This window comes from Paroedura picta, chromosome 3 (assembly GCF_049243985.1).
Source record: "Paroedura picta isolate Pp20150507F chromosome 3, Ppicta_v3.0, whole genome shotgun sequence".
Lineage (NCBI taxonomy): Eukaryota > Metazoa > Chordata > Lepidosauria > Squamata > Gekkonidae > Paroedura > Paroedura picta.
This window is the reverse complement of record NC_135371.1, coordinates 116000543-116015266: the sequence shown is the minus strand read 5'-3', so window position 1 is coordinate 116015266 and position 14724 is coordinate 116000543. Positions and strand designations below refer to the sequence as shown.

At 45.1% G+C, this 14724-nt stretch overlaps 1 protein-coding gene across 3 annotated transcripts in view; it reads right to left on the bottom strand.

Annotated features, from left to right (window-relative positions):
* ATP10B (ATPase phospholipid transporting 10B (putative)) overlaps window positions 1-14724 on the bottom strand; it is a 187511-nt gene that overhangs the window by 12695 nt on the left and 160092 nt on the right. For all 3 annotated transcript variants that reach the window (XM_077327217.1, XM_077327215.1, XM_077327216.1), the window contains 6 exons: window positions 13458-13564; window positions 11388-11514; window positions 9159-9343; window positions 5261-5576; window positions 3459-3535; window positions 944-1069 (listed from right to left, as the gene is read on the bottom strand). In XM_077327217.1, coding sequence (XP_077183332.1) covers window positions 944-1069; window positions 3459-3535; window positions 5261-5576; window positions 9159-9343; window positions 11388-11514; window positions 13458-13564 — 938 coding nt within the window. The remainder of the gene's footprint in view (window positions 1-943; window positions 1070-3458; window positions 3536-5260; window positions 5577-9158; window positions 9344-11387; window positions 11515-13457; window positions 13565-14724) is intronic.

Genomic DNA, 14724 nt, shown 5'->3' with positions numbered 1-14724 from the left:
CTTTACCAACCTAGGCTTTGGATTTCCAAAGGATGCTGCATTGCATGTTGGAAATGTATTACCTAAGAACGGAGGTGTGTGTAATGAAGCTTTCCATTATACTGCTAAAGCTGATTACTGTTGTTGCTAATTACTAGCATGAGGCTCTCATCAAATTAAACATATTGGCAGGCTTTTTCAGCCTAATCCAGAGCCAACTCCCATTTTGAATGGTTATAATTTATCATTCTATATGCAGCAGCATAGCCAGAATTAAACAAACAGCTGTCAGGGTAACCTTTAAAAAAAGGGGGGAGGGGGGAATAATCAGAGGTATTTCTTTGTGGTTTTTAGAAAAAATTCAAAGAACCTGTTTTGCCAATCCAGGGTTAGCTGGTTTCCTCACCTTTTTTTATTGAATGGTTGTTTATGATTTAAAGTTTTCATTGGAATTTTATGACATATTAATATGAAACCTGTGTGCTACCTGGAGGAGGTTCCCAATCAAGTAGAATATCAATCTGGAGGTGTTCACTTGTAAAATTATCACTTTAATTTCTTATTAGAAAGTAATAGAACATTTTCATACGAATGAAATAATGGAAATTTTTATGGTTCTGGAAATAGTGGAACAATGCTCCCAATAATGCCCTTCTTGACTTTCCTATGCAAAATAATTTTGAAAGTGCCTCTTCCCAGACAAATCAAGAGTGAGGATACAAAGAGAGACAGAAAGAGCCTTCTACCCCTCAATGAGAAGATCTAGCCTTTAACCTCCAAAGGCCAGCTCTGAAAATCGTATGAAAGACCTGGTACAGGAAATATCAAACATTGCATAGGTTGGCAACATCTGACTGCACACCCCATATATGAATTGTTCTTTCAGGAAATTTTCTGTGACAGTGGGAAGAAAGCCTGATTAGCTTGTATAGAGCAAAAAAACCCCCCAAAACATTGAACTTACCACATTTTTATAGAAAAAGTAAATTACCATCTTTGCTAAACGAGAATAACACCAGTGCCCATGGACTAGAACCAACTTCTTGAGGTGCTTAAATCGAGATATGGCAAAATCACTGGCCATAACAGCCTAAAAATAGAAAAATTATTAAAATAAGTAATTTGTTTTCTTTGCTTTATCTGACTCAAGCTGACCATTATGTCAAATGAAAACAAGGAATATTGAATGCGTCCCATCTCTGGTGTAACTTACAAACCATTTGGAGTCTTACTATGAAACTACAACACCTTACCAAGGTTTTCACAATGACTAATAGTACAATCAACAGAGTCAATAGGAAGTGAGCCTAAAAGGAGGAAACTAACAACACTGAATAAGATAGCTTGCAGCACCAGATGAAGGGAAAATACGATATGTAGCTAGTTTATGATTGCTGTTTATCCTATCAATACATCTAATCCTCAATGTGGCCAAAACTGTGGATAGTTAAATCTGGAGACTGGAGCCAGGAACAGACAACATAGATCTTTCTACAAACCTAAGAAGAGTCTCAGGTGAGCAAAAAAAGACAAACAGAATCCCAAACCAAAAAGAAAAAAAGAAAAAAGGAAAAGTCTGAAGTACATTGGAGGCAGGATTAAAACCCTCCAAAATGAAAGAAGCAGGGCATTTAAGACATAAATACGTTCAGTAGCCTTTGCTAGGCAACTACAACAATATTGTCAGCTATCAAACCTTATGTCAGTAAAAGGCAGGAGAGTGGGGACAGAACTGATTCCAGGGTTGTTTTGGCCTTTGAGAGGGGGACTGATGGGAGGTATGGCCCATGAATAAGGTGACCAGATTGTCCCACTTTTGGAGGGACATCTGGGGGCACCTGGCAAATTGTACTTATGTTGAAATTAAATATATATATATGACAATACTATTTTTGCATTCTATGCGTTCCATGAAACTTTTTGTTGCTCCAAATTTTTAATCAAGACACCCCCCCCCCGGTCAATGGTGTCCCGCTTTACCAATATTAAAATCTGGTCACCTTATCCATGAACAACCACCAGGTGACCTGCCAACACCCAACTTGCATGACTTATTCAGGCCTGACTGCTTCCGACTGTTCAACAGCAGTCACCCTACAATCCCACAATAACCAGTAGTGGTTATCATTTCAGATTATCATCTGCCATGGAAACTCATTGGGTGACCCTAAGATAGTTATATATTCTCAGCCTGATTTACCTCACAGGGTTGTTGTGAGGATAAAATGGAGGGTAGGATAATGAAATAAGCTGCTTCCCCATTGTGGCGAAGTGAAGTAAACAAATAATAAATATATTATTTGATATAATAATATTTGAAATAATAATAAAAGGTAGATAAAAGGTTGGTTGATAGGTAGGTTATCAGGTCTCCCACTGTGGAGTCAGGTCTCCCACCAGCAACCCGTTCTCTCCCCCCCCCCATCACTCCTTTACGTAGTGGGAGAAAAAGGACAACAAAAATGCAGGTATTGTCTGGGATGTGATCACACCATTGCAGGATTTCTTAGAAAAATGTGATGGTAATTCCAGTTTTCCCTAAAGTGGCGTCATGTTATCTGCAATGCCAATGCCCCACATATCCCTGTCCCACATCATGGGAAGGAGAGCAGGAAGCAGGGAAAGATTGCTAGAACGGGTTGCCAGAAGTGGGGCAAGAGGAAACAGTAAAGGGAGGGGGAATATATGGTAAAGAAATGTGTACTTAGCAAGTCCATAAGGGTTCCTCACAGCTTTCCTGGATGCAGGCTACCAGGGGGAGAGAAGAAGGGGAAGCTGAAGAAAGGGTACAGATAAAGGTGGGTTGGCTGGTGGGGAGGTAGGAAAGAAGGAAACAGGAAAAGGAGTAGTTGGGTGTTTTCAGGGAAGGGGAGGAAACAGCGGTGGAGGGGAATATGAGATGCCCCTGAAATCTTGTGTGTAGACTTTTAGCTAATGTGATTCTACGTGAAGTCTGGTGGAACTGGGAAACATCTGGGTTAACCTAGCTGTCAAGGGTTGGGCCAGTCAGCAACCAGGAATTAACCCGGGGCAGCCACAGCAGTACATTTGGGGGCGACTGCAGGGCAAAACACTATTTATGGGCTCACTGGTCTCCTTAGCTACTTAGTATCTACAACTCAGAATCAGAGGTCTGCACATCCTTCAATTATTGTGTTAACAAATGAGTCATAACAGTGTCACCAGCTTTAGATATTTGCTTCGAGGATATGCTGTATGCTTAAATAAATAATATGGGCAAGGATGTAGACATTTTGATTAATTGCAAATCCAGGACATTTCACCTTGGTTTCACTATGGATAATGGGTATAATGCAGCAATACAGCAATACGGATAACTTAAATTCATGTTATACATAGAACAGACTCTTATTCAGATTCAGAAAACCTTTACTGACATAAAATTTGGAACACTGACAATAAATGCTTAAACAGCAACTGGCAAAAATGAAAGCATGCTCTCAAATTGTCATGCATACCTGCATGCCTTCTTGTCCAGAAATGCCAATTCCAACATCAGCTGCCTGAATCATACTTACATCATTTGCACCATCACCTGAAACAGAATAAAAGCATTGTGATTTTAACAACTTTTAAATGTTACGTTCAATTTTTTTTCAGAATTGAGATATAATCCTGCTTAGTGTCAAAGCCAGGATCCAAGAAAACAGTTTGGAGTTTCCACAAGCTCAGAGGAATTCTTGTCTCTCCCCTACTTTGGTTTCAAAAACAATTTCCCATAGGACATAGTGTGTGTATGTGTGTGTATGTGTGTGTTGTGCCTACTTTTTGATATAAACCATCTTTAAAGTCTTTTTTAGCTTATGGATTTAGTTTCATGATTCTTTGGTATTGCACTTTGTTAAATTATGGAGTTCCTAGAAATTAAGCCCATTGTGCTGTAAATACAGCGGGCGCTAGCTGTGGGAGCGTGGGGGTCTGGGCGGCTGTCCGCCCGGGCGTGAGTGCTGCCACAGCAGCCGGTCCCTTTGGGGACCCCTCCCCTTTTCCCCAGCCACACTCACTGTCGGCAGGCTCGCTGGGTGTGGCGGTGGTTCTCAGCACTCGTCGCCAGTGCTGCAGGCAATTGAGAGGGGCCGGGTGTGCGGTGGGGCGATGGCGGGCGGAAGGAGGCCAGGGTGGAAGCGCGCGGACGTGTGGTGGGGCGAGGGCCCCGAGGCCTAGGTGCGGCGCTGGCGGTGGAGCGGCTCGGCAGCGTAGGCAGGTGCGGCCTCCACTCGTGGACAGCAGGGTGGTGAGGCCTGGGGGCGATGCAGGTGGCAGCGGGACAGCACGTGGAAGGCCGCACATGCGTGGTTGGGGCCGCCATTGTGGTGGCAGCCACGCGGGCCTCACGGCGTGGGTGCGGCAGTTGCAGTGAATGCAGTGGACAGGCGGCAAACTGTAAGTGGGGGCTGAGAGAAGACTTCGGGCCCCCCCCAAGGGATGGTCTGGGTTGGGGTGGGAGGGGCGCGGGCAGCGGCTGGGGAGGCACAGTGAGGGTAGCGGCAAGGTCCCTGGGCGGTCAAGGGCTGTTGGTGGGTGGAGGGAAAGCAGCTTTCCCTGAGTCCAGTGGCGTGGGGCGACTCTCCTCCCCTGCGGCCATCCCGGTCTTCGGCCAAAGTCAATGGGCGACTCACCATCCAGAGGGCGCAGCGGCTCAGATGGCGGCTTGGGAGGACTGGAGAGTCGGCAGCGCGCTGTTCAGGAGACGGGCCAAGTAGCTAATGGGGAGGCGTGCTTCGCGTGCCTCCCAATTGGCCACTTGGCCCTGGAGTGCCACTCTGAGGAGCTTCGTGGCTCCTGATTTGCTCCTCCAAGTTTTTCTCCCGAACAGCACCCGCCCACTCGCCTCCCACTTAGCCCATACCCTTTTATTTAATACCGCGGAGCGGTTTAAAGATAGTAACAGAGAAGGGACTGAAGGATTTCTATCCACTGTGTACAACTTTTTTCTTTCTTCCCTCCTGCTCATCACCCCAAATTCCTGTGTAAATGCTGTTCCTGGGGAACAGTGTAGCGGATGGAATGCAAGAAAGTTATGCTCCACTGGTAGAAACTCTTGTCAATTGTAAATACTCTTTCAATTGCCAGAACAGAACAAACATGAAGAAGAGATGGACAATACATCTTCCATGCCATTGATTCCTCATAATTAACAATAAGCCAATGGTGGGCAGAGCAGGACAATCAAGGATATGGCATTCATTTTTATAAGGCAGGCTAAGTAGTAGCTGAAGTCAGTTAACAGGATCAGGCCATTCAAAGGATAATTACTTACCAATTGCCAGAGTCATGACTTTCAGGTGACTCCGCACAAGTTTGACCACCATGCTTTTTTGCAGTGGAGTACACCGGCAACACAAAACTGAGCGGCTGTACTTGGCTAGTTCAAGAAACTTATGCTCAAGTTGTCCCTGGAAAATGGTATGCAGAGTGCTCCCATCAACCACCAGACCAATAGGAGGATTTGGAGTCACAGTGCTTGACCAAGAAAACGGCAGCTTCATTCCAAAAAGGCTCCACATCGTTCTTGCTATAACTTGAGCCTTCTTCACTTCTTCCAGGGTGATATCCAACAGGGATTCACAGGTCTCCTACAAAGAGATCATTGTTAAAGTGGCATGTTATTTTGCATTATAAGATGGGGAATACAAATTGCTCCATTACTCAGTATTTTGCTAACTTTTCCATCAACCCATAGTGTGCCATTTTGTTTGGGCATCACAAAGAGCTTTGCATGTCACTTAATTGTTCCTTTATGGTAATTGATCAAGCCTTTAGCATTGACGATAATAATGTAGTGTGAAAATCATTGGGTTGGATCCAGTGATTCCCTTCCACTCAGGCTCCTTTGATGGATAATATCTTCCTTTGTTAGAAGAACACTTAGCAAAAGGGAGTAATTTGATGCATCTTGGTAGAATGGCATTATCAGAGCCAACCCATTCTCCTTATCCAACAAGTACATTTTATAATCTCTGATTTGGATGACCCGGGCTAGCCCAATCTTGTCAGACTGCAGAAGGTAAGAATAGTTGGCCCTATTTGTTATTTGGATGGGTAACCTCCAAGGAAGTCCAGAGTTGCTATGCAGAAGCAGGCAATCGCAAACTACCTCTGTTCATTTTTTGCCTTGAAAATTCTGTTTGGTCCTGGCCCCAACCTGGTGGAAAGAGCTCCTGGGAGTTGTCACAGTTCTGCAGGGCCTGTAAAACAGAGCTCTTCCTCCAGGTCTTTGGTTGAGGCCAGTGCCTGGAACACTGTGCCCCCTCCTCAGGCTTTGATGTGTTATATCTACACCCCTACCTCTAGGGAGGTCTGCTCAGGGGATAGGGAATTTTTCGGCTGCCAATCTTTATGGTTGCAGAGGGTCTTAGGGCCCCTGGTACCATGGGTTTTATATGACAATTTTATAGGGGTTTTTATGTTGTAAGCTGCAGCGAGTCTTCAGAAAGTGGCAGGATATAAGCTTAAATAATAATAATAATAATAATAATAATAATAATAATAATAATATATTGGGTATCCAAAAGTCTGCTGTGATTTGATGGCAACTTCCATTACCACATTTTATGAATTCATTTAGAATTTGTAGCTTGTCTCATTTTTATTTGGCTATCCATGTTTTAAAATTTACAAATTGCCTTCTTCATTCTTTATATACATAGAATTAACCACAATATGCAGGTGTGCTCAAATTGATATTTCACTTTATAATGGCATCCTTGTATTCCATGCAACTACAGGGAGAAAGATGATTCTGCACTGATGTTCCTGCTGCCATGATGGCCCAATAGTTCAGAAGAGTGAGCACTATTGGCCTGTGGTTGTGCCACCATTGTCCTGTCTGCTAAGCTAGACTTGCATAGGCTGAATGCAGCTAGTCAACCATGTCTGGTAACCTGACAGGTAGTTGAAAGCCTCATCTCTGAAATCAAAGCCAGACAGCTAAAAAGGTAAAACATTCCTTAGAGCTGGTGCACTCCCTTAGGCTACCTGGGCTTCACATTTAGTAATTTTATTTAGCAAGTAGTAAAGATAAACAATTGAGCCTCTTGTGGCGCAGGGTGGTATGGCAGCAGACATGCAGTCTGAAAGCTCTGCACACGAGGCTGGGAGTTCGATCCCAGCAGCCGGCTCAAGGTTGACTCAGCCTTCCATCCTTCCGAGGTTGGTAAAATGAGTACCCAGCTTGCTGGGGGGTAAACGGTAATGACTGGGGAAGGCACTGGCAAACCACCCCGTATTGAGTCTGCCATGAAAACGCTAGAGGGCGTCACCCCAAGGGTCAGACATGACTCGGTGCTTGCACAGGGGATACCTTTACCTTTAAAGATAAACAATAGTATTACAAGAAAAGGCTTTCTGCAGACTGCCAAATACATATCACAGTATCAGTGCCAGTTCACTTAGAATTGTTTTCAGTACCCAAGCATTCTGCTTGCATTCTTAATTCTGGTTCAGTGCAGCATGGTGTAGTGGTTAAGAACTCTGATCTGGAGAACTGGGTTTGATTCCCCACTCCTTCACATATAGCCAGCTGCATGATTTTGGGCTAGTTACAGTTCTCTTAGAACTGATCTCATGGACCTGTTCTGTTAGAGCTCTCTCAGCCCCAACTATCTCACAGGATGTCTGTTGTGGGTAGAGGAAGGAAAAGGTGCTTGTAAACCGCTTTGGGTAAGGTGACCAGATTGTGAGGAAGCTGAAGCGGGACACTGGGGGGGGCGGCAGCGGGGGGCGGCTCTTGTGCGGTAGCGGCAGTGGGGGTGCTCTCTTCCTGGCGCCTTCACCCTGGTTTGACCACCTGCTTCCTCTTCCCAACTGGCCGCAAGAGAGGAGCTCAGGCTCGGCAGGAAGAGGGAGCAGCCCCGGCATGTTTCGGCCCCAGCAACGCCTGCCTTGTTTGCCTGTCGCCCGGCTTGCCTTTGGCTTTTCTCTGGCCAGCTGACCAGAGCAAAATGGGGAGCGGGGCAGAGGCAGCTGCCTGGCCTCACGCCTCATCCCAGCTGGCATGCTGCTCAGCTCCTCCGCCACCTTGTCTCACCCTGCCACCCGCGCCACCAAGCCCCATGCTGCGAATTAGGCAAGGTAGTAAAAAGTTATAACGGCAGAGTCCATGGAGTCCGTGGAGTTTGCGGATGGTCACTCCTGCCTCTCACCCCCACCCACCTCAGCTCCGGACTGCTCTCGGAGACGGGGGGCGGGGAACAGAGGGCACCACTGCGCTAGCTGGGAGAGGCCAGCAGGGATGTATGCTCAGAGCGCATGGCCTCTAGCCTCGGCCGCCAGTGGCAGAGTGGACTTCGCCGCACTGCTGCGGGGGGAAGGGGATGGTGGAGGGAGGGGGAGGAGGGCTGCGTGCGTCCCCTAGCCTGAAGCTAGGCGAGGAGTGGGGCCAGCTGAGAGTGCTTTTGACTTGAGGATGGGGGAAGGGCGCCTGACAATGGGGTGGGAGTGTCTGGGGCCAGCTCCTCCATGCTCTGCTCTGCAGCCAAGGCGGTGGCAGCTGCTGGCTCAGCCAGCCAGCCAGCCAACCACCACCTCCAGTGGGGGGGGGGGAGAGGCCAGGGCAGGCGCGACATTTTAGAAATGCCGCGGGACACAAAGGCACAAAGCCTTTGAAGTCGGGATAGTCCCGCCCAAAATGGGATATCTGGTCACTATAACTTTGGGCCACCTTTAGGTAGTGTAAACTGGGATACATATAAATAAAGCTCTTCTTTTCTTCACGAGATTATTTTCCAAAGCCTAATGTGGCATGAGTTTTTATCTTTTTGTGTAGGACTAAAAGGGAGGAATTGCATGCACAAATTAATTATAATGAATTGCCTCTAATTTCCTTGAATGGAGCCCCTCTCAAAACCACCACTGCAGATTGAAATGTCCTCCCAAACAGTATGCAATGTAGTGCAGAGGGCTGCAGAAAGAAGGAGAACTTGGGGGACATGCTCTTGTGTGAGAGGAGCAAGCTTTGTGAACAGAGTAGATGCTCATGGAAGAGAAATTTCCTCTTCTTGCTGCAGCCTCCCCCACGGTATGATGCCCTAATCCTCAACAGTGTTTTTTTGTGTGTGTCTAAGTAGGATTCTGGTGGAGGAGAAGCTAGGGAAGATCTGCTTCCATGAATCCATTTGTGGGAACTTGGACTCCACCTACTGATGTTAAGTCCCTACCTTGCTTTCAGTATTAATGGTAAAGACAGTGTCTCCTTGGCCCAGAAGTTTGCAAGAATAAGCAATGTTGACTGCAGTTTCCTGCTTATCTCCAGTCAGCACCCAGATCTGGATCCCAGCCTCTCTGAATGCAGCAATTGTATCCGGGACACCATCTTGCAAACGATCCTCAATCCCAGTTGCTCCTAATGAAAACAGATAAAGAAACAAGGATGAGATAAATGTTTCCTGTGGATGGATGTGGGTGAGACAGAGTGCACAACTAGATGCTGTTCTTTCACCATAGTGCTATTGGATTCGCCAATAACACCCTGAATAAAACAAAGCAATAAAAGACACAGGAAAGAAAGTTAATACCTTATTTCTTTCCATATACACCACACAGGCAACATTTGCATGACTACTAACAAATTGCTATGTAATGAAGCAACCCCAGGACTGAATTTAATTTGAAATCGCAAATGTCCCCATTCCACCAAAGATGAACAAAGGGATATTAATTTTATGTTGTGTCGATAGCTGAATTATCATAATGTACAGCAGGGAGGTGACCAAGCCATAGTGCAGCAGAACTCCATAGAGCCTCCTCTCTGTGTAGAATAGTCTTCAGTATCCACTGGAAATACTTCGCACTTTATTTTATTTTATTTATTTATTTTATTTATCATACTTCTATACCGCCCTCCCCGGAGGCTCAGGGCGGTTTACATTACAACAGAGAACCATACATAGAACAGTCTGTAGAACATGTACATCGATAACCAACAATTGCAACCAAACACAACACAGTATAACAATAAATAGTCGTAATACAAACAGGTCCAGGGCTTGTTGATGGGATTCTGAGGGGGGTGGCTTATTGATTGAATTCTGAGGGGGGGTGGGGGGGAGCAGGGGCCCTTGGTCGCTGTAGATTGCGCCTGGTCTCGGCCAAATGCCTGGTGGAGGAGCTCCTTTTTGCAGGCCCTGCGGAACTGTTTAAGCTCCGTCAGGGCCCTGATCTCCTCTGGGAGCTCGTTCCACCAGGTGGGGGCCAGAACAGAGAATGCTCTGGCCCTGGTCGAGACCAGACGGACTTCTTTAGGGCCAGGGATCCTTAGCTGATTGGAGGCTGTAGAGCGAAGAGCTCTTTTGGGGGCATAGGCGGGGAGGCGGTCCCTCAGGTACACTGGGCCCTGATCGCATATGGCCTTGAAGGTAATTACCAGAACCTTTAGTCTGATCCGGAATTCAACTGGTAACCATTGCAGCTGATGGAGAATAGGCCGGATATGGGACCTCCACAGCGTGAGGATCCTGGCTGCTGCATTTTGAACTAGTTGTAGTTTCCGGGTCAGGGCTAATGGCAGGCCTGCGTAGAGCGAGTTACAAAAGTCCAGTCTAGAGGTGACCGTCGCATGGATCACTGTGGCTAGGTGTTCCGGGGCCAGGTAGGGCGCTAGTAGTTTGGCTTGGCTCCTGTGCACTTTGAAGCTCCTGTGTGGGAACTCTTGTGTGGGAAACCTAAACTGCAGAATTTAGTTCGTAACCAGCTCATTATGCAGACAGCTTGTGCCAGTGATTGCACCTGGACAAGTAGTGCTGTGGCATCTTCTTCCAATACCCCTCTGAACCATGACTTGTATCTTTATAAAGATCATATAATCACAAGAAAGGCACAGGCCTTAACTCAAAGTTGAACAGTTTAATTGAAAGACGTTTACTAAACGGATCAGTTCCTCATCTCTTCACAGGAAGGTGAAAGGTGATAATTGCTTGCACTGGATGTTCCAAAAGGAAGACCAGAAAGCTAAATGAACACTAAATTGAATTAATAACTGAAAGTGTAATAACATCTCTTCTACTAGAGATCAAGAGCTGGATATTAGTAGTGATTACTTTATATGAAATCCAGGTCCTATCTTAAAAAGTCATGGATGGCCAGCCTGCACTATGGATGCCCCAAGTAGAACAGACAGCAGAGAGTTAGGGTGCTCTTTGAGAGGAATGAGGGAGCCCACGTCCTTCGTGATGGACGGAGTCAGGCCTGCATTCTTTGGCCACTCACTGCTGCCTGGTCTGTATCTCAGCATCTCAGAGACAAAACCACAGCATGGCATGGTGTATCACACAAATCGAGTACACTGCACAACGGAGCATTATTTCATGTTGTGAGCTTTATTTGTGGCACAATTACCAGAAAGATGGTGAATTATTCTTGAATCCTAAATACATATTTTTAGAAGATACCTAGTAAAGTGAGTTTAGTCTCTAGATGTTGTGCTGTCTCCATTAATAGCTCCTCTCTGTTTTCAATTGCTGTTTCTGCCTCACGACGGAAGTTGGTCCATTTCTGAAAGTCATCTTCACTTAAGACCTACAACAAATACATAAGATTTCAGGAAGTGAAGTTACCATGCGTTTCAGCAGCATGCTGGGTTGCTAAACATTTCTGTTGGTTTAGATGTCACATGTATTATTCTTACATTCCCTCTCAGAATACATAACATGCTTTGTTTATCTCATACTTAGCCAATGGACCTCTGAAGGCATTGAGCAATGGACACCTCATAAGAAGGAAGGAATCCCTGGAGAAAAGCCTAATGCTGGCAGTGATTGAGGGCAAAAGAAGAAGGGGACGATAGAGAATGAGGTGGCTGGATGGAGTCACTGAAGCAGTTGGTGTGAGCTTAAATTACTCCGGGGAATGGTAGAGGACAGGAAGGCCTGGAAGATCATTGTCCACGGGGTTGCAATGGGTCAGACACAACTTCACACCTAACAACATATTATTCTTAAGACCTGTTAATGCATGAATGGGATGGGTTGCACACCAACTACTATGCTATATGATCAGAAATCATTAGGTGACTCAGGATTACATAAATCAGCTTCAAGTTGCTACATTCATCCCTCCCTTCATGGACTGGAATTTCTTTCTTCCCTTCTTGGTTCACAGGAAGCTATATTTTGCCATGACAGCTGAACTGACAAACTATTACTTATACCTACTGTTTAAAACAAATAGAAAACATTGCTTGTCTATAGTCTTCAATTCTGAATTGGTTCAAACCATAGTTTGCTGTTCTGGATGTGCTGGCAAAAACATGGTTTTCTGCTAAGGAAGCAATCAGAATATGCAGGTCAAGGAGGGAGAGGGTCTGCTTACTGCCTTCTGTGTCATGAGATGATGATGACCAACTTCTCCCCTTGTTGCTTCTCCTCAACCCAGGACTGGCCCTAAACATGACCCATGAGCTATTTTGAAGCATGGAAAGGCTGCTTTATAGAGTGGGCAAACGGGTTATTTACCCAGGGCTCAATGCCTTCAGAGGTCCATTGCCCAAGTATGAGATAAACAAAGCATGTTATGTATTCTGAGAGGAAATGTAGCTGACTGAAATATTTTGTTCCTAGATACCTTTACCCAAATTTAGGAATGAGACTTATGCATATATGTAACTTCCTCGAAGGGGGAACACTGCATAGGGTGGGGGTGCATTTCACTCTCTACAAATATAGAGGGGCACCACGGGACCACAGGAAATCATGCTGTCTAAGGACCTACAGAACCTGGAACTGGGCCTGAGTGCTGAACGGAAGACCAGGCACCTCACCTGACTCCCAGCTCATTTGCGTACTTTGTCACAGACTCCAGAAATCACTTTGTCAAAAAGTGGCATGGCTAAAGTATGAGAGTATAAATAGTTTAATTAAACAGTTAAAATGTTCCTGCAGGCCTTTATGGGAAAATAGCCACAGGTTTCAAACAAATTAAATAACTGTTAAGGTTTCAGACAATTTAAATAACTGTTAATCGCCCTAAACGGAGTATGGAATTAGCAGTGTAGTGTGACAGTTAGTTCAAGGTTCAAATCCCCTGGTAGTCATGATGTTCCCTGAGTAATCTTGGGAGAGTCATTCTGCTTCAGCCCTGTGTTGTGGTGAGGATAAGGTAGGGGAGGAGAGATTCATGTACACCGCTTTGAGTGCCTCAAAAGAAGGTTGGGATAAAAATAAGTATATAGATACAATGTATCATAGAAAAATAAGAGAATTTGAAAATATTTTAAAAGCTATGATAATCACAACCTAAAATGGAAAAAAAGGCTGGATAAGAGTATTGGTCCATTTAACTTAATTTTCAGATAATTCAGTGGAAGGAGATAAAAAGGAATAGGAAACAAGTCTATGAATGAAGATATGGAACCAGCTTTCCACAGGGGAACTGATTTGAAATATCTGTCTCAGCTTTCTTTTTTCTCAAGCAAAAAATTATTTAACATTTTCAAGCTAAAATAGCAGATAACTGCTTCTTACCTTCTTAGCTATGCACAGAGTTCTCAGGCCATCTCGTGCATACCAATCTAGATGTTTCTGTGTCTGAACTTTTACTTTCCTTATCCTTTTTTCCATAGCTATGGTAGCTGTGAAACACAGGAAGAATGATGCTTAGTCCTGCTCCTGAGCATCCATGACTAACAGCCAAACCCGGTGTCTTCCCTCCCTTTCGAAGTGGGGGAGAAGTGAACATGCATGCTGAAATGACTTGAAATGAGGGAAAGGAACCAGTGTGTTGAAATGGCTGTTAATCCCAGACAGGCCCTTCTTGCAGCTGAAGTTTAAACTGAACTGCAAAGAGAGCCAGCCCTAACCCAGGCAGTGGTGGGCTGCTACCTCCTGTCTCCCAGTCTGATCTTAGGCTGCCCCCCCCCCAGCAGACCCCCAAGCTGATCAGCTGTTTGACAGGGTCTGCTGGGCTGCCTGGCTATTTTTCGGGCTCTGGGGGGGCCACGGAGCAGAAGTTTCCTAGGTGCCCAGTCTGAACAGAGTGGGGACATTTCTTCTCTCCCCACTCAGACTGGGGAGTCATTTTAGTGTGCTATTTCACTTCCCCCAGCTTAGAAGCTTCCCCTCATCCCCTAACCTGAATTTTCTGGTCCATGCTCACCCCTAGTCTTATTGGCATACTTCTAATACTGCAATAATCTTTTCCCAAACCTATATATGTGTTGTGTGCCCACTAGGATGCATAAATGTAGCTGGATGCAAAATCAGAGACATCACCTTTCTGTGGTATAGTGAGTCTGTCTTGGATGCTGGCTCACAGTGTTCTTTCTAAATGTACCTTTTCTCTCCAGATGCACACTCTTTGGAAAAGCAAAACAATGCTGCAAATGTGCAATAGCTAGCTGTACCTGATGTCAAAAACAGTCTCTTAATCCTAAATCCCAAAGCAAATATGTGTAGTTTTTAAAGTTTACTTTTTAAAATAATAAAGCAGTGAATGGATAGATGAATACATAAAAGCACTATTAAGCTTTAAAAAAGGCTTGCTTGAATCTGGGTGGGCAGGGTGAGCCAGCAAAGATGCAAAGTGAGGAACAATTGGCTCCGAGCTTTGTTTTTTACATTGCATCTGTCTTTGCCACAAATAAACGCAAACTGAAATCAACATGATGTCAACTCTTAATGGTGCAAAGTGACTTAACTGTCCATAGTTAGATAAAAATGCCTATCTTCCTTCCTGTTTTGGCAGCATAACATGGAAGATTCTCGTGCCATTACTGTACAGTACATAGAAATA